This window comes from Halyomorpha halys, unplaced genomic scaffold (assembly GCF_000696795.3).
Source record: "Halyomorpha halys isolate HHAL.00 unplaced genomic scaffold, Hhal_1.1 Scaffold209.1, whole genome shotgun sequence".
Lineage (NCBI taxonomy): Eukaryota > Metazoa > Arthropoda > Insecta > Hemiptera > Pentatomidae > Halyomorpha > Halyomorpha halys.
In genome coordinates, this window is record NW_027115831.1 from 1,202,250 (window position 1) to 1,221,478 (window position 19,229).

Consider the following 19,229-nt stretch of genomic DNA (forward strand, 5'->3'; position numbering starts at 1 on the left):
AAAATATATACAAGCAGTCAAAGTCTATGGCAAACAGTCTTCAGTGAATTTAGTATTTTTGTTCATTAATTCATTTTTAACATCAAAGTTTCCATTTTAATCCTTATTTGACTCTGATATAAACATATGTTATTATTTTCTTTGACTAATGCTCTATTTAATCATGTATACATCTTTCTTTTATTTCCTTTTATAAATTTTACTAAAAATGTTGGAGTAAAATATTGTTGATCATGAGTTAAATTAATATTGAAGATTTTTCTTTTATATACTCTGTAGCAGGCTCTCCCATTTATTTGCCAATGCCTTGTTTCCAACTAGGATGCATAAGTGGGGTTGTGCTCTACTTTGTTTTTAAACTTAATGTAATTTTGATTAAATTTTACAAGAAATAATCTATTTTAAAATATGTTATATTATACTATACATATAGCTATATGTTTATATAAACACTGTGCAGTTAAATATTTTAATATTATTTAGTTACGATGATGAAGTGGACAAGGTCGTTAAGTGCCAGAAGGTTAATTTGAGAGATATTACATGTTTCGAGCTTGGTCAAATTGAAGTTAACCCTGGCCAATCTGGATTACAGATTTTTAATAAGGTAAGAATCAACTAGTTTGAATCCCTATTGCATTGTGATTGTCAATTTAATGTATGGATTTTTATTATATAAATGTTTTATTATTTTATTGTCAATATGTTTTTCATGTAGAATATAAATTCATATCTATCAGTATTGAATTTATCTATATATTTCTCGAGAATTTTTTAAACATAAATTTAACAATAAAATTTTCTATTTTGTTTTTAAATTCTTTTTTAAAAAGCTTTTAAAATTAATAATGAATTATTTTACAGATACTAATTGGAAATTTATAATAAAAATTTAAGTAATAATTTGATTAATTTTTAATAAGATGTTGCTTTTTGCTTAGTTATACCTAAGTACTTATAAAGTTAAAAATTTTTTATAAATGTTTTTAAGGCAATCAATATTTATAATTGATAAAATTAGTCTAAAATTTATCTTCACAACACTTGTTTCAGACAAAAGGTAAAGCAACTCTTCAGTGCTGCCTACGCATTCATTACAGCCATGATAGTAAAGTATTTGCGCATGTATTTAGGTCATCTCACCTCAGGTTCTTCAATAATGTAGCTATCCTTATCAAGGGAGAAGACGAGATGATAGGTGACTATTTCTTAGGTTATATCCTATGTAGTGTCAAATTATTCAGTAATAAGTTTTTCTGCTTCTACCTCATGTATAAAATCCAATTTTATAAATTAAAATGAATCATTAATATTTTCAAGAATATAAAAATGAAACAAACAGTTTGACAAAACACCTTAATTATTATATATTTTTTTTCCTATGCCACAGGAAGTTTTATTATTATTATTATTACGCCATTTTCCCTCTTGCAGCCCAATACAATTTTACTTTCCCTCTTAGTTAGTCTGCATTCTGCTGAATATCTTCTAGACCAATACACCTTAAAAGATGGTCTCCATCCATGTCTCCCATGTTGCTTAGAGGACATTTCGGGGAATCTACGATGCCAATTCGATGGAGGTGTTTTTGGAGCAGATCATGTCCTGTTACTAGCTGAAAACAGGCCAGTCCCTCAGCTCTGCTAAGATTCCTTATGCAGTAGGCTCTCCCACTTCTTGCCTTCCGCTTGAACTTTGTGGCGCTTGTCCTGTCCTTACAATAAGAACCTACATTTTTTTTTATTCTGACATCCTGATGTAGATGAAGCAAAAATGAAATGGGATACTTACCTCTTATACCGGTGAACATATGTTTCTCTTGTGGATTATTACTTATCCTATTATTATGGTTGCTTTAATTCAATCATAGGTGTTGATTTTTTGTTCATATCATAGCTTTACTGGCTTAAAAATTAAATTATCTCCAAAGAGAGCCATTTTCTATCCATCAAAATTTCATAACACAACCACTGAGAATCAATTAAGTTACATGTGGTCGGATAACCTCCCTGGTACAAACAGATTATTTCATAGCTGGTTCTCTATGTTCCCTCCCACGGGTTAAGTATTGATCTACTGATGTGATTACTTTATTGGATTGCGTGATTGCTCAGAAATATAATTGATAATTGATGATTGATATATTTATTTAGTTTAAAGGCATAGAAAATACATTTATTCATTGACTTATTGAACTTTTAAAATTTTCTTTTGTTTTACAGAATCTCTCAGAGCTATATGTGATGCATTTAAGATTGCTATTGAAATGGAACAGACTAAAGATACAAATGAAGTACTTAATATAGATTGGAAGATTGATCCTGACTCTCTCCTCGAAGGAGGTGCTCTCCAGCCACCTCCGGCTGTAAGGAATATGACAGATCTACAATTGGACAGTATCAAATCTGTGGGTTAGTGATTTTTTTGCTCTTTGGTATCAAACAATATTTTGTATTTTGAATCATGGTTTAAAGGATATGCTGCAATTGCCTAATGTAGCTAATTGATCAAAAATTGTTGACAAGCAGATCTTTAAATTATTATGAAATATTTTACCATATTCATATTTATGGCATTCAATAAACTTTCCAGAAAACACATGATTTCAAAAATGTTCTCTCAAACATCAGCTTCTTTTTTCCATTTGTTCTGTTGTTAAACTGAATGTAATGAAAATTCATGGCACCAGTTCTGATAAAATGGAGATTTCAAATCATAAAAATTAAAAAAATATATAAGAAATTTTTTTAAAAACTAATGAAATATTTTTTTTCATCATGTGTAACAGAATTTATTGGTGTTTCTTTGAAGGTGATATTTTAAAAATCTTTTTTGAATTCTTCAAATGATGGTTTTTTTTTTTTGGTTTTGTTTTATATGTGATTACTAATTGACCAGGATTACTTGTCGATTGGGGTTGTGTTTATACCTACTAACCATGAATTCAATCCCTGGAACTTCTTAGGGTGTTTTCTGAAAGGGCTATGATCTGGATTGGATATTTGGCCTTATATACGGAATAATTAAGTTGCTGTTTATACAAAATTTGAGTAAATCCGGTCTAAACAAAACTTTGTTACTTTTTTACGTGAGGGCCTTTGAACCCTTTTATGTGTGCCCTCACAATCCTTCGCTATTCTCTTTATGGCGCCCACCTCTTAGCAATTATTTTTTATTCTGACCCTGCCTCTTTCCTGTTAGGCTTGAAATTTATTGGTCATTATCATTATCATGGTTTAACATAGTTAACACAGAACATGGGTCCCACTGTTTTTAACCATATTTCCGTTTCACCAATTGCCTTGTGAATTTAATTACAATCAAATAAAATGTTTAATTGTGAGGAAATATTTTTTCCTGTCTCCTATTGTCACCTAAACTGTGTCTAAAAATTCATGATATTGTAATTTTTGTGAATAATTGATTTTTTTTCCCTCTATACTTTTAAAAAAGCTTGTAATTAGAGCCCATGACTTAAGTTTTAATGGTCGTCAAAATATAATGTTCCAAATTAAAAGAATCAAATAAGGAAACATGAATCTAGCTTTTACCTTTTTATTTGTAATAAAGTACAGTGTGATATGAAGCATTCTTGTGGTAATATGAACTTTAAATTGACCAAGTTTTTTCATTTATTCTTATTAATATCTGATGATAAATTCTTATTGTTTATTACTGTTGATAAATGTTTTACTCTGTTACAGGGAGTAAAGCTCTTTCTAATGTTACTTCTAAATTTAGCAAGCTTGGGAACACCTTCAACCCAAATCGCGTCAAGTCCTCAAAATCTGTGAAGGTCTGTTCTCCTTCTACTGTTCCTCCTGTAAGTTATTGTTCATGTTTAACTTGTTTTCTTTTTTATTATATTTTAAACATGTTTAAAAAAAAACTAACAGTTATGGTATATATTAATTCACTGAAAACAAATATTTTAAATAAAAAACTGTCTTCCAAGTAGATTGGTCAGCATAAAAGCAGACATGATCCTGTAATTAAATTAAATTAAAGGATTTACTTCTAAATAGTATCAAAGTGGGCTCAAAGAGAGGCCTTGGAAAATTCCTTTATAGATTGATATCTTTTCATTGGATAGCAGTGCTTTAGTACCAAGGATATGCTAAGAGACTCTGTACAGCTTTATTAGACACCCTAATAAACTAATTATGGTTTTGTCTATCTTATAGATATTTAGACTTTCTAGAAGCCTAAATCTAGTAATTATTATTATTACTACCTCAATATTTTTAACTTTAGTAAAAAGAGAATGTCTCTGAGTTTTGGAGGAAGACTGCTAACCCCTATATCTTACCCCAACTTGCTACAAGTTCTAGGCACGAATGACTGAATAGTTAGATAGTTAGATTCTCTTCTTGAGAACCGTGGAAATACAATATCTGTTTCTTAATAATCTTGATTTTTTTTCTTCTCAAAATTTTAATAATTTAAAATATTACTTTCTTCCAAAACTTTCTCACGGTACTACATATGCATGTATATTTGATTATTGAACTGTTATTAGATTTGTCTGGGGTTGAAACATTTTGTCTTTAGGCATTTCATTTTTCTCTTTTAGGAATTTTCTGTCTGTTCTGAAGAAAACACTGCAGATGACAGAGGAGAGCTGAGCAATAGTTTAAGCCAATCGGAATCATTTCTCCCCGCTGTTGGTATTGTAATGTCGAATGTACAGATTGATTCAGTTGATCCATCTGATGTAGTCATCACAGAAGACAAAGATTCAATATCAAATCCTCCAACTCAGTTGAGGGTAAGTCATTAAAGAGATTTTTTGTATTTGTGGATATTTTGGCATAAAATCTATAGAGAATTAAAATATTTTGTAGTATTTAAGATGATTTTGGGTGTAAGAGTTGAATTAAGAATATACTATTGAAACAATTAAAGATAAGATAAAATACAGAAAATAAAATTATTTTTATGAATGAATTATATTGAGTACTAATGGATTGATAGTTGCAGAGCCTAAGAATGTGTTTTTTTTTGTTCATAAAAGATGGAAAATAGGCTACGATATGTTGAATAACTAGGTAGAGGAAGAGAATAATTGAATCTTGTGTAGACTGTAGAAATCTTGAAGATTGTAAATCTTCAGATATGAATACAAGTTCCATTTTTGTATATGATGAATTCCTTTTAATCTATATTTAGTATTGTATAATAACTTCTAAACTTCTTTTAATAATGGTGATAAATAAGGTAATTTTCCTTTTAGTTTTAAAATGAATAATTCTTTACCTAAACATTTATGAAGTTTCTTAAAGCTGGAGGAATATGGAAACGTCCAATTACTTTTCTGATTTTTTTTTTTAAAAGATGAATACAGATGTTAATCCTCAAGGGGCTTTGTAGTTAAGTCTACAAATCGTGAACCAAACACTGCATGTAGTCAGCCTAGCTCAAAAATAAATATTTTGGTAGGCCTAAGCCTGATATGTTACAGTTTATGTTTTGCTTAAATTTCACTGTTTATAATATACTAAAATAATATAAATACAGATCACTGAAAGTGCCACTTCAAATCATCAAGTTTTTTTATTTATTTTTTATTTACTATTTTCTAGAAAATGACTGACAATTTTTTTACATTATAATTTTAATATTTATTGTTTTTCATTTCCTCTTTAGTTCTATTTCTTTTGTTTTTATGTGTAATACCTATTTTTATCGTAATATAATTACTTATGTTTTTTTTACTTGTTATATAATTACTTTTATTTTTTACGTATTTAAATAGTATGTTTATATAACCACTCATATAAAATTCGGAAGGGACTATATCCCATAACAAAGGTTTTTTCTTTCTTGTTCAGTTGCGAACATTCTCTCATTCTTCAAGTGAAGTAGACGAAAAGGATCGTCTAGAAGTGTCTAATAACGATAGGACTGAGAGAGGCTCACTGGAGCTGGCTATTAGTGGCCTGAGCACGAGCCAGAGTGAGAACGCCCTTAGGTCCCTGAAGACCGGCTTCAGCCAGGCAGCGGGGACTGTCCTCACTTCACCATCGGCAGTCTTATCACCCCTGACCAGACTTGCGAAGGGGGTACTGTCAAGCAATTCCCAAGAGAACAGGAAGCAAAGCAATCTCGCCGATCTTAAGGAGACTTGGGCTGCCGCTGGCTGCAAGACCAGGCTCATTGCTGTTTAACTTGAGGGCAATCCTAAAGCATCTTATACAGCATCACATTGATCCCTTATCATGTAGCACATGTACACTTGATTCAAAGCAGAGGTTGTAACTATTACAGGTATACTAAAAAAGTAATTTTAAGCATTTAAAAAAAAAAAGTATTCTGTAGATACAAAGATTTTAAATAGCTTTCCATTTTTTTTTTTTTTTTTGGTTGATTATAGTTATCTAGTGGAGTCACACTAGTATTAATCTGCAGGAGAATAGAAAATTGTTCATATAAATGAATATGTTGCATAAGTCATAGGGGGAGATTTAGTCTTTTTTCTTTAAAATGAAGAAATTTTCTTCATAAAAAAAAAATGCATTATGTGATAATTATTCACTTTTAAGTCAAACAATTTGGAAAAAAAAAATGAAAATATGTTGGTATCTTAAAAATATTTCTTACACTTTTATTGAAAAACAGAACCTGAAATTCTCTCACAAAAATAACAAACTTAAAATAACATACAATAAGATAGGTAGGTTAATTGAGATTAAAAAATCTACTTGAGTTTTCTTGTTTAGTTTAAAAAAAAAAAAATCTGTAATATTAGTTTTTCCATGCGCTACATTGCATAATTACAGGACCTAGTCCCAGAATAAAGTTTGTTTTCTATTCTATAAAAGAAGTTCACACACAACAAAAATATCCAATTATTTTTCATTTAGATGTTTAGAAGAGATGAAACACTTCACTATCTCGAATGCAGCTACCGTTTTGGCAAATCTTGATGGTGCCGCAGGTTCTTCATTGTCAACGAATTGAGAATTGGAAGGATCTTACATTCCTTCAGATAATGTACTTCAGCTATAATAAGTTGGTCACTTTGGGATGCCCATACAGCCAGGTTGTACCATTCAACAAAATGTTTAAAAGTTAATTTGGGTTTCTGTGAACATTGAATCTCTCAAGAAATTCTGCCTTTGAAGGGTCTGCTTATATAGATGATCCATCAGCATTGAGCATCCATCAACTCAAAAATGAGTTGTTTGCTTTTTTCTCTCAACAGCAAAGTTTTCTCTTCTCTGCTACAGCTTTCAATGGTATGAAGTAGTAATGTAGGCGAATGGTATCCATGTTATAAATACAACTCATCCTAAAAGAAGAATAATGCTGATATCACCACTACTTAACATATGAAGAAAGGCACTCTAAAAGTCATCATTAAAGATTACCTACTGACGATATTTCCCTGGCTGCCCTAATAACTTCGGCTGGTCAGCATATCACTGGGTAATTGTTCTCCAATATCTGGCCCCAAGATTCTCCAGACATCCTCGGCTTCACTATTCACTTCTACGTCTGGTACTGTGGATGTCCACACTCAATATTTTTCTAGGGATCTCATTTGATATAAGAGTTACAAGACTGCCTCGCTTCAATGGGCGAGTAAATGTACAATTATCATGGGTTGGCAATTGAACATTTAATCTGGTCATAGCTTTTGTTCTCTTATTTGAGATTATTATCAACTTCTTTTCATATTTTAATTTTGTCTTCTAGAGAAAGTTTTTTCTTTATGGGTTCAGTGCTAACAATATATGAGAGTAGAAGAACTTTATGTGGGAATGAGTCATTGTCACACAGCGGAAGAAAGGGAAAGGTAACACATTAAGACTCAAAATGTGTCAAATTTGTGTTGAAAATCTGCAATTTTTTCTTGTTCGATGGAACTGAATATTGTATATGTGAATAATTAATTGCATAGACCTAAATAGAGTTTTGCTGGGGGATCAGAAATTTTTTGAGTACCTGAAAGTTTCATAAAAGTGAGACTCCACTGTTTCTTACAATAAGTGAAGATTTATATGTTATAGTAATATGTTAACTTTTATAGGCTCTGCTCATGTTGTGTTTATAATTTACGGTAAGGTTAACAGTAAATATATTAATATGTCTAATTTTAAACAATAATACATAACATAGAATGTATAGAAAACTATTAAGTGATTTTAATAGATTTGTTCTTAATGTTCTATAAATAATTTTTAAATATCATTTTCTTTTACACTCGTTTTATTGCACTTTTCTTTGTAAAAAACAAACATTAAATTCCTTATTTTAGTGCATCGTGAACTATTATTATTAAAACATCACCCTATAAGTACCTAACTTTGATGTATTTCAGTATTTTTTATTTATAACTAATATAAATTATTATTAATTTTAACTAATAATATTAACACAGATAATAACTGGAAGATTTCTATACTTTGATACTTTTTAGTTTTAATGATGCCATTAAATGTAGTAAAAGCACCTCTAAGGGTACTTCTACCTAATTATGTTTTTATCATAACATGAATGAAATATGTTAATGCAATTATGGTCGATTTGTTGGTACGTTATTAAGAACAAGAGGCCATAACTATTACCTTTATCTCTTAATATCAGCCAAACATGATTAGTTAAACTGACCATTAATTTGATGAAAATTTTTAAACTGATTTCATCCATCAAATTTCATATGATTTTCTCATCATTATCATCATTTTATGTTTGAGAAACTCCTATAAAAAGTAAAGGATGTATGGGATATAATAATATTATTAAAATGCCTTATTTTTTTAGTTTTACTATCCGCGCTTTAAATATTTATTGGTGGTTTCTTGATTACAATATTTTCAAAGGGACTAAAAAAAGACATTGAACAAGTAAGTCCAGGAGCTGTTTTTGCATCTGGTTTATAGCTTTTAAGAAATTAAATTACTGAAAAATTTTTTGAGTTTCCATTCAACATTGGTATTTGTAAAATTTCATTGTTATTATGGATCTTTACTGAAGAAAATATCTCTGCTTTTCTTGAAAAGTGGCACAACTCAAAGAAAAGCATTTTTCTGATTTTTGCTGAACATGTTCCTAAGGTAGCGTAGTTTCACCATCTTCAATTTCTATAATTTTCTACTGGTGAACAGATGTAAGTTAAGGTGATAAACTGTACTCTTTCTTGAACGAGGGCCTGAGTTTAGTTATTATATTATTTTCAAGAGGTTTTTGTAAATCATTTCCTTGAATAGTGGCACATTTTGCTGCAAGATAAGTTGGAAGCAGTTTATATTTGTAAATGGTGATATAGTTGGATCTGAAGATAATGATTTTTGACTTGAAATCAACAGACATAACTTGTAATGTATGGGAGGAAGAGGAAGCAGAGCATGGAGTAAATTAGAGTAGTAGTTCTATGCTCAGATCAAAATAAAATAAAGTAAAGCCAAAAAATTGATTTAATTTTTTTAAGTGATAATTGTGCTGGCCTGTAAATAAACTAATTTATGATAAATCTATATCAGCAGTAAGCAATATATAAATTTCATATCATCAATTCGTAGTTTATAAAAACTCATATTTAGAGAAAAAAAAATTAAAGTCTAATGGCAAAACAATTATAAATGTGCCTACTCAAAAAATCGTTCTTTTACCCAAAGAAAAATGTAAGATTTTGATTTAATAAATAATTATCATATTTCAAAATTTTACTATTCATTCTATAATAGTTTGGAAATATTATGTTTATTTATTTTATTATCCTTATTATTTAAGATCTTTTTCAATTTTGCCATTGCACATTTTTATTGTAATATCATTTTTTTTTTTTTTTTTTTACTTTTCTTTATTTAGAGTTCTACTACTGGATAGTTTCTCTACATGCTGTATCATATCATTATGTCATTATGATCAAATATACTTGTTGTATTTTTTATACAGTTGCAAATATCAATAAATAAATTAAAAAAAACTTTTCTTTAAATATTGTATAATTAACAATAATAATATAACTTGATTAACTCGAAGATATTTAAAAATGGGCAAAGTTTATTTACTAAGTTTGGTACTAAGAGACATAAATATCTAATATACAAAAAATTAGAAGAATAGTATAAATTTTTATATTAGTATTTGGAAAAAATGTATATTTAAAATGTTTAAATGCTTCTTCTGTAAAATTAGTGTTATGTAAGATGTGTCATTATTCAAGAAAAGTAGCGATATGATAAACTATATCAGCTCCAATATTAATGTTATGATATATACCAACAAACTAGTTAAAACCGAAAATATAAAGACTACTTTGGACCCCATAATTTGACATAGGAGAACATGAAACCACCTGGGTCATAAAGGAAGCTGCGCTATAAAGTACCTGCAAGTTTAGAAACTCGATGCAATATTCTTGATTTAAAATATGCTTCCATAAAAAATAGTATATAATAAATAAATGAAAAAAGAAAAGATTGTTTTCACAGTTCTGTAGAATATTTGTAGTGAAAACTTAGAAGTATTTCTTCTTTTCCCAGAATTTATTCTTAATTCTGATTTCTGAATAACCTGATCAATTTTTAGCCGAGCATTTAAAGAACCTTTTTCCGTCTTTGTAGATTCATTTTTCCTTTAATTATCTAAAGTATCTTTGAAGGGCAAGGAATAAAACTATAAAAGTGTAGCAGGGCTGGAATTTGGAACTATAAAAGTGAATTTTGCTTCAAATCAAAACTATTGAAATAATATCACTTGATATTAAAGTTGGAGGAAACTTCTGCATAGTAGTTGCAGTTTTCCCAGTTACCTTCGGAACTGATTGTGTAGAAATTGAGACATCCTTCATTCTGTCCCTTTTGCTCAACTAGTGCATTTTATTATTGAACACCTGCACTTTTGTATTAGCTTATAGCTGCATTTTTACAATTAGATTTGGCTGTGTTAATATACTCTTTCTAGTTTTTTTTTTTTTTCTATTTTACATGAAAATACAAAAACAAAAAAAAAATATTCAAATTATATTCTACTCCATGATATATGAGGGACTTGTTATAAAGAAAGACCGATGTACTATTCAATACTACTCACATACTACTCAAGTTTAAGAACTTAAACTTTAATGCATTTGTTACTTATATAATTGCAAATGTTCCTACTCATTTAATTTTTAAAATAAGCAATTTTGTTTTATCTTATGAAAAAAGTTTTGAATTAAAATTCATTATCCTTTAAATATAAATAGATACATAGAGATTATCATTTTAAACTTAACTTTAAGGTTTGTTTTTGGCTGTTATTGTTGTTGTTTTTTAATATCTCTTTTAATATTATGGAGTTATACAGTTTTACCTTTTAATACAGCTTGAAGTATCAATCTCAATTGTTTCTTTTTTACAAATTCTAGGATGTTAGTTAATTTCTCTTAAAGAGACCACCTTTTTATTGTTTTAACTATTATTTTTTACCAATTACTATAAAATGTAATTTTTTTTTTGGACCAAAAATTAATTGTATTCATCAGCAAATATTTATAACTTTGAACACTGAATTTAATGAGAGTTTAACCTACTTTTGATGTGCTTAAACAATTATTTTTAGAATAAAATAGGAAATTTTTAATCCTATTTTCGATATTATATTATATATAGCGGCATTAAAAGAATTCCCCTCTGCCCTTCCCTTCAAAAAAATAAAAATAATTTAAGCAGCAAGTTCAACATTTAAATTCTGATTTATGATTAGGTAGTTTATAATACTATAAGTGCAAATTTCATTAAGTATTATAATTTAATTGAAATTCTTAATTGTGTTAGCATCTTGATGTTATAGACATCTGCTAAATTATTAATATTCTTAAATACAATAGACTATAACCTCAGTAATCATTCTGTCTTCAGAATAGAGTTGTACAGGATTTCTCTTGTACTTGCAAGTGCAGTATTAATTTAAAAACTGTATGAATTATGCATTTAATCGTAGATTTTTTAAAAACAAAATATGTACATAAGCATTCAATAAAATTTGTATTCACTAATCATATACGTGTGTACTCAAAAATTAATGCAGTGAGTTTTCTTATTTTTGGATTTTCATTCTTATTCATAGAGATTAAAGCATCTTAAAGAAAATTAGAAATTCATATGAAGCAATTCCATTCTGCTTTAAGTGCACTAATTCTTGGTTTCCTTTTTTTTTTTTTTTTTTTTTTTTTTTTTTTTTTTTTTTTTTTTGTCTTTTCAACTTCTGTTTTCTTCAGTATTTACTCAGTTGCAAATGTTCCTATGTATTTAATTTTTAAAGTAAGATAACTTTGTTTTATTTTATGAAATTTTTTAAAAATTAAAAATCATTATCCTTTAAATATTAATAGATACATTGAGATTTTCATAATATTGAAATTCAATAAATAGAATTTCTACCGTTTTACAAATAAAAAAACAAATTGATATTTATTATAATGATATCGATTTACATTATGTTCTAAAAAACTGACATCTCAATGTAACTCTATTTATTATGGTAATTTTAAAGACTTAAATAAAAAAAAATCTAGAAAACATCTAGGGCCGTTTACTTTTATAAATAATTATTCCCTCTGGGTTGTACCTTTTCTTTGTGTTCTCATTATGCATTCCACTTATTCCTGTCGATCAAATATACTATGATAATCACAAGGACTATTTTTCAAACAAATTTGGTCTCAGGGTAACTCAAAATAATGTATGGACTCAGTGTAATTCTAATTCGGTTGGCAGGGTCAATCACATTGTATGTAGGTAAGCTAAATAACATTCTTTTTCCATGATGTCAATTTAAAATAAATTTTGAATAAGGGTAAGCGATTAAAAAAAAATTCATAAATTCCATTTGTGCTATAACTAGGATATCGGAGAAAATCTATTTACATTGAGAGTGAAAAAAGTGTCCGCCCTTCATTATCTGAATTGCACTAGGATATTTTCACATTCTTGTAATAAAAAATACTAGATATTTTCACATTCTTCTAATAAAAAACTTTATTTCTTGGAAAGAATTTAGTAAAACATGTTAGTATTCTTTCTGATAAATTATCCCAGAGATATTCTATAGGATTTAGATCTGAACTGGATGATAAGCCTCTTCGATGATAGAATTAAAGGGTTTTTCGGGTAGCTGAAAAGGGTGGCCTCTTTTTACTTAGGGTCTTCATGTTAGTTTTTGAAAGCTTCATGTTGTATTCTTTCCTTTGCCTTTTAGTTCTTAGAAGTGGTTATAATGAAACTTCACAATTACATTCCATACTGTTACCATTGATATTTATATTAATTTAACAGATAAAGTTGTAAATAATTTGCTTTCCTAAATCTCTCTTGTATTTACATGGTATTATCTTTCAGTATTTTCAGTCAACCTGTTGTATAAGGTTTCTTGCTGACAAATAGATAGGTGTTATCTGTGTAGTCAAATATATGTTAACAAAGACACAATATTGTTACCTTATTCCAATAAAACTTGTAAGAAAAAAATTGAATAGATAAATACTAGTCAAATTCTGCATTCCTTTATTAGGTTAAAGAATATTTGTTCACATTATCACTGTACCTACCATAATTTTATTTATTTATTATTATTATTTTTTTTGTTGCATAAAAGTAGAACTTATAGTACTATTTTTCTTTACCACTTTTATTGTTGTTAAAGTGGTAAGTTTGCTCCTCCATTTTGTTAAACAATGATCTCCATTTAAATTGGATTAGGTTAGTTTAAAAAGATCATTTGTTAGTTATATTGTTAATATGTTAGATGATTTATCAAGTGTGTTCTTAACCTGTGGTTTACAGGCCTTTTGAGGGTCCATGGGACATTGGAAAATAAAAGCTTTTCAAGAAACAGTTTATTTAATCCATGTTTTATCTATTAGGGGTACTAGAAAAAATATAATATCTAAGATGATCCATGGAATTCTATTCTCAAGGGGTCTGAGGAACAAAACAGCGGTTAAACCCTAATTAAAAAATAATTTATCTCATGAATTTATAATATTTTTAATCCTCATCGCATGAACGAGATATGAAGAATGAATGAATGAATATATTGTTGTTATGGATGCAAAGTTTTTAGTTGTTTAATTTTAGAGAAAATTGTAATATTAGACTTGTAAGTAATAAGTGAAGGATACTTGGTAAACATGGCTCAATGGGAGCCAAGTATTCAAGCCTAATTAATTGTTTAATGTGTAATAAGTTCTGTATTTGAGGCAATGAGTTTCCAAACCATTTCATGTAACACTTCCATTAGAATGTGATACAGCGACAATGAGTCTATTAAAGTACAATGTTTTGTTATTCCTATCTGTAGGAAAGTATTGTGTTCTGTATTAGATACCAAAGTTTTTTGTATTTTATAATTATGTTAATTGTTAGTTCACAACATTTAGTATGAAAGCTTTATTTGTATAATTAGTTGACGATCACTTTTCCTACATGCTGGGCTGGGGCTAAGAAAAACACGGGATAAAGAATTATCAATCGATCAGAAGAAAGTACATTAATAAGAACTTCAAAATAATAGTTTTCTAAGGGCCATAAATTATATGTAGTAATTTCTGGTAAATTAAAAAAAAAAACCTTACAACTTCAACATTCCATTATTAATTACTTTGGTGAAGTTATGGACTTATGCTTATGTCCATTTTCCTAGAATTATAAATTATCTTTATCTACAATCTTAACATTTTTTTATTATAAGCAACTACCTTTTTTGAAAAATTATACATCAGTATAATTTAAAAAAACATTTATATTATATATTATACTATCTATCTTATTAAAGCATAATAATTGTTTTCCTAACTAAAATTTTGATCACTGTTTTACATTTAATTATAAAGAGAAAGCCAAAACAATAAAAATATATAATTTAATTACCTTGTTTTTTTTTTGCTAACAGTTATCAAAATTTTAGCTAGAAAAAATTTTGTTATTCAATATTATTATGTTTTAATAAGATAGATACTAAAATATATTATGTAAATGTTAATTTAAATTATACTGATGTATAATTTTTAAAAAAAGGTTATTATGTTTATTAAAAAAAAATGATTTATATAAATAAGTGTTAAGATTGTTGATAAATTTATTAATTTAATTGAAAATGGACAAAAGCATAAGATGAAAACATATTATTGAAGTAATCAACAGAAGAAGGTTAAAATTCTACCACAATTAATATAATTTTTTTGAAATTTCCTATACCAGACTTATTTTGAATTAATTTAATTTAATTATTTTGGTTTAATTTTTCAAAATTTCATATAAAAAACTTATTTTGGAAATTTCTTCAAACTCAAAATAAAACAGTTTGTTGGAAAAAATGTTGCATCGATGAAAACAAAAATTTATGTACATTTGGATGCTCTTCTTAATATTTATACTCACTTTAAAAGAAGCAAATAGTTGAGAAAAACTTGTTTTTTATCACAGAACCTGCTATTTTTTTTTTTTTAACCAATTATTATCTTCTGTTCAAACAAAATACTACTTACTGTTATACTGTTTCGTGCTGCACATTTCCACAAATTTTTAAATTTAGCAATGCCTGAGAAAGAAGACAAATACCTTTTGTATTAATTTCGCCACCTTAGGGAATATAAAAGTATGTTGGGAAAGTGAAAGTTTAATTTTAATAATTTTTGGACTTCGGAAAAATAGGTGACTTACATTTATATTTTCAGTATTAAGTTTTTTTTATGTTAGATTATATTGTGTGTTATGCAATTTTTTATTAATATCATTAATTGTTTTGTATAGTTTGTCTTTCTTCACTTACATTGAGTATAGCATGAAGCAATGACCAATTGTAACCTATTATGTAATATATAGAGGTAAGTGTCTATCCCTCCTAAAAAAAAAAAAAGGCATAAAAATAAATCACTTAATTAGTTTTACCAATGTTGATATTTCTGTACGTGTATGTATTTGTATCTATCTGGTACACACACACACAGCTATCCATATATTTGGGTGTAAATATATACACAACCATAAATGTAAAATTATAAATATATATAGAAAATGATTACTTAGTTCACTTTTTTCCTAAGCCTATTTAACATTCTCATAACTCCTCTTCATCCTGTTAGATATTATAGTATGCTGTTTGGTTGAAAAATCACTGAAGGATTGAAATGAAGAAATAATGTAAATATGTACAGAATTCATGAGTATGAAACGCTTCGAAGTAGCTTGCGGTGAAAGTGGTACCTATAATCAAATAGTTGCTCAAGATATCATTTTATTATTAAATGAATTATTGAACTAAGTTTTTTCTTTTAAAAACAAAACAAACCAAAATATACCTCCTTTAGTAATGATTATCATTCCCCTTCATACGAGGATTAAAATTAATTTTCAATAAATCACCAATGAAGAAGTAATTTGCCATGTCTGAAATTTTCATTAAAGTAAAAATTTAGGGCAGTGCACCATCACACAACTTTCACTTAACCACCCTACTTTGGGTTGAAATAAGTGCTAGCTTGTTTCAGAACATATATTTGTATTATTCACTGTATTAATATTTGCCCGCACTTATTTTCCAAATGTCTTTTAGTTTACAGATTGACAAACTCAAATTATAGGAGGAATAATATTTCTCATTCTAAAATTTTTGCATTTTTATTCTGTAAAAGTATGACAGAAATATGATAGTATAATATTTAACTTAATCCTTATTCTCTTATTCACACTTAAATTATATTTTCTCAACCAAAATTGCCTATCTTTATTTATTTCTTAATTTATAACATGTTCTTATATATCTTCATAAAACACATTAATATCCTAATGCTCTTAATTTATGTAAATGGTTAATTATTCGTTACAAAACTTATTTACAGCTCACAACTTAAATCATAATTAAATTTATCATTATTTGAAGTTTCTAAGTGATTATGTAACAATGAAAGACTCATAAAAAGATGAAATTATTTTATCATAGTTTAAAGCCAGACAATAATAAATTTAAAAATACAACATGTAATGGTAATTTTACTATTTCAGATCTTATCTCAAGTTTATTAAGTTAATAAGAGCATAAAGGAATGAACAATCAATTAAGCATGATAAGTAATAACTAATTTAAAATGCACATGAATAAATATGACTGAAAATTATACATTGTTTGAACTTGACCAATTAAAAAAAAAAAAAAGAAGCCAAAATGATGATTTATAATATTCAAATAATAGTATAATTACTAACTGTCTAAAGACAACAGCACAAAAAAAGAAATGTTGAAAATAGCAGTTCTGATTAGCACCAATAGAGATCAGCACCATCCAAAAAGCCGTTTCCTAAGTCCAAATATAGCTTGAAAATATTTTATAATAGTTCAACTAGCTGCATAAAGATAGCAGCACCAATCAAGAAATATAAGAATAGTAGTTTTATTAACCACCGTAAGAGGCCAGCACCATCCAAACATCCATTTCCAAAGTCTAGCAGGAATATTTTTATTTTGTATTAGGATATTAGGAACTTACAGGAGCTCAAATGATCGGATCATAGTTTAGACTTGTGTTGGAACATAGATTTGTTCCAACACAATTTAACGTCAGACGGACTTGTTGAGCTCCTGTAAGTTTCTAATGTCCTAATACAAAACTAAAATTTTCCTGTTAGACTTAGGAAATGGCCGTTTGGATGGTGCTGGCCTCTTGCGGCGGTTATTAAAACTACTATTTCCTGCATTTCTTGATTGGTGCTGCTATCTTTATGCAATTAGCTGAACTATTATTAAAAATATTTTAAAGCTATATTTGGACTTTGAAAACGGCTGTTTGGATGGTGCTGGCCTCAAACGGTACTAATCGGAACTATTACTATCTATATTTCTTGATTTATGCTGCTGGTTTTATGAAGTTACTTGAACTATTATTTTAACAGTCTAAATTGAAAGATCAGTTCAAAACTCTAAATAATTATGAATTTAATTACAATCCAAGCAATGAGTTGTAAATAAGTTTTTTGATGAAAAATGAAACATTTACATGGATTAAGTGAGTTAGGCTTTTAACGCGTTTTATGAAGACATACATAATAAGGACTTACTGAAATTGAAATTTCATATTATAGACGAATTTGACTCTGATTTAACCGCTAAGTTGTGAATTCGTTTTGTCGGAAACCATTTAGTTTAAGAGAGTCCGGAGGAAATTATATTAACGTAGGATTAAGGTAGGCTTTTACTGTGTCTCTAAAGATAAATGCATCATAAGAACATGTTAAGAATATTAATGAATAATAAATTAAGAAATAAATGAAGACAAGCAAAATGTTTTGTCTAGCAGATCTATGACGTTCCTTTATGTATTTTATGATCGCGTTTGGGCCCCTTTTTATGTGTTAGAATTTATGGAAAATGAAAAATATTATCGATTTTATGAACGCTTAACGATTTATTTTAGCTTTTCTGATTTCTAACAAATTAGTGTCCCTTTCTATGTGATAGGAGATGCAGAAAATGAAAATGCTAAAGATTTTAACTTCGCACCCTCGCGTATAGATTAATTTTAATTTTTATGGTCTCTAGAATGTGAGAGTACCTTTATATGTTTTCAGAGGAGTAAAGAACGAAAATGAATCGACATTAAGATCAAGCAGATTGATTTTAACTTTTTGGATTTCGAAAATGTAAGGGTCTCGTTATATATTTTCGGACGTGCAGAAAATAAAAAAACTACGATTTTAAGATCATGCGCTTATATATCGATCAATTTTGACTTTTTGGATTTTTAAAATGTGGACTCTCACTTTTATATTTTCGGATGTGTAGAAAACGAAAATGCAATCGACCTGAAGATTACGCGATCTTGTATCGATTTAAACTTTTCGGATTTCTCTAATACGAGAGGTTCATATATATATTTTCGGGTGTACGAAATGAATATGCTATCGATTTTAAACCAACGCATTCTCATATCGATTTATTTAACTTTTCGGATTTTTAATAATGTGTGTGAGGGACCCATCATGGGTCCCTTCGGACGTGTGGAAAAAAAAATACTATCGATTTAAATCGAAACGCGAGCGTGCGATAAAATCGATATGTTTTTCTGTATCTTTTAAAACATAAAGGGACCCGACTATATGTTAGAAATCAGAAAAGTAAAAATAAATTGACAGAATTTCCATTTCTTCTTAGAAAACATATAACGGGATCCTTCTATTTTAGAAATCCAAAAAGTTATATTTTTTGATACACAATCTTAAAAGCAATAGCATTTTCATTTTCTGCAT

General features: G+C 28.1%; 1 protein-coding gene across 4 annotated transcripts in view; it reads left to right on the plus strand.

Annotated features, from left to right (window-relative positions):
• The window catches only part of sp3 (spermathreecae), a 35,193-nt gene extending 18,989 nt beyond the window's left edge, over positions 1–16,204 (plus strand). For 3 of the 4 annotated variants that reach the window (XR_010844956.1, XR_010844955.1, XR_010844957.1), the window contains 7 exons: positions 484–607; positions 1,054–1,198; positions 2,223–2,411; positions 3,705–3,823; positions 4,574–4,768; positions 5,832–6,267; positions 16,073–16,204. Coding sequence is in view for 1 of the 4 variants with exons in the window: in XM_067052785.1 (XP_066908886.1) it covers positions 484–607; positions 1,054–1,198; positions 2,223–2,411; positions 3,705–3,823; positions 4,574–4,768; positions 5,832–6,167 (1,108 nt within the window). In the remaining 3 variants the exon portion in view is untranslated. Of the gene's footprint in view, positions 1–483; positions 608–1,053; positions 1,199–2,222; positions 2,412–3,704; positions 3,824–4,573; positions 4,769–5,831; positions 9,668–16,072 lie in introns of those variants that run through there. The other variant, XM_067052785.1, reaches the window with a different exon arrangement.
• Positions 16,205–19,229: the final 3,025 nt, after the last annotated feature.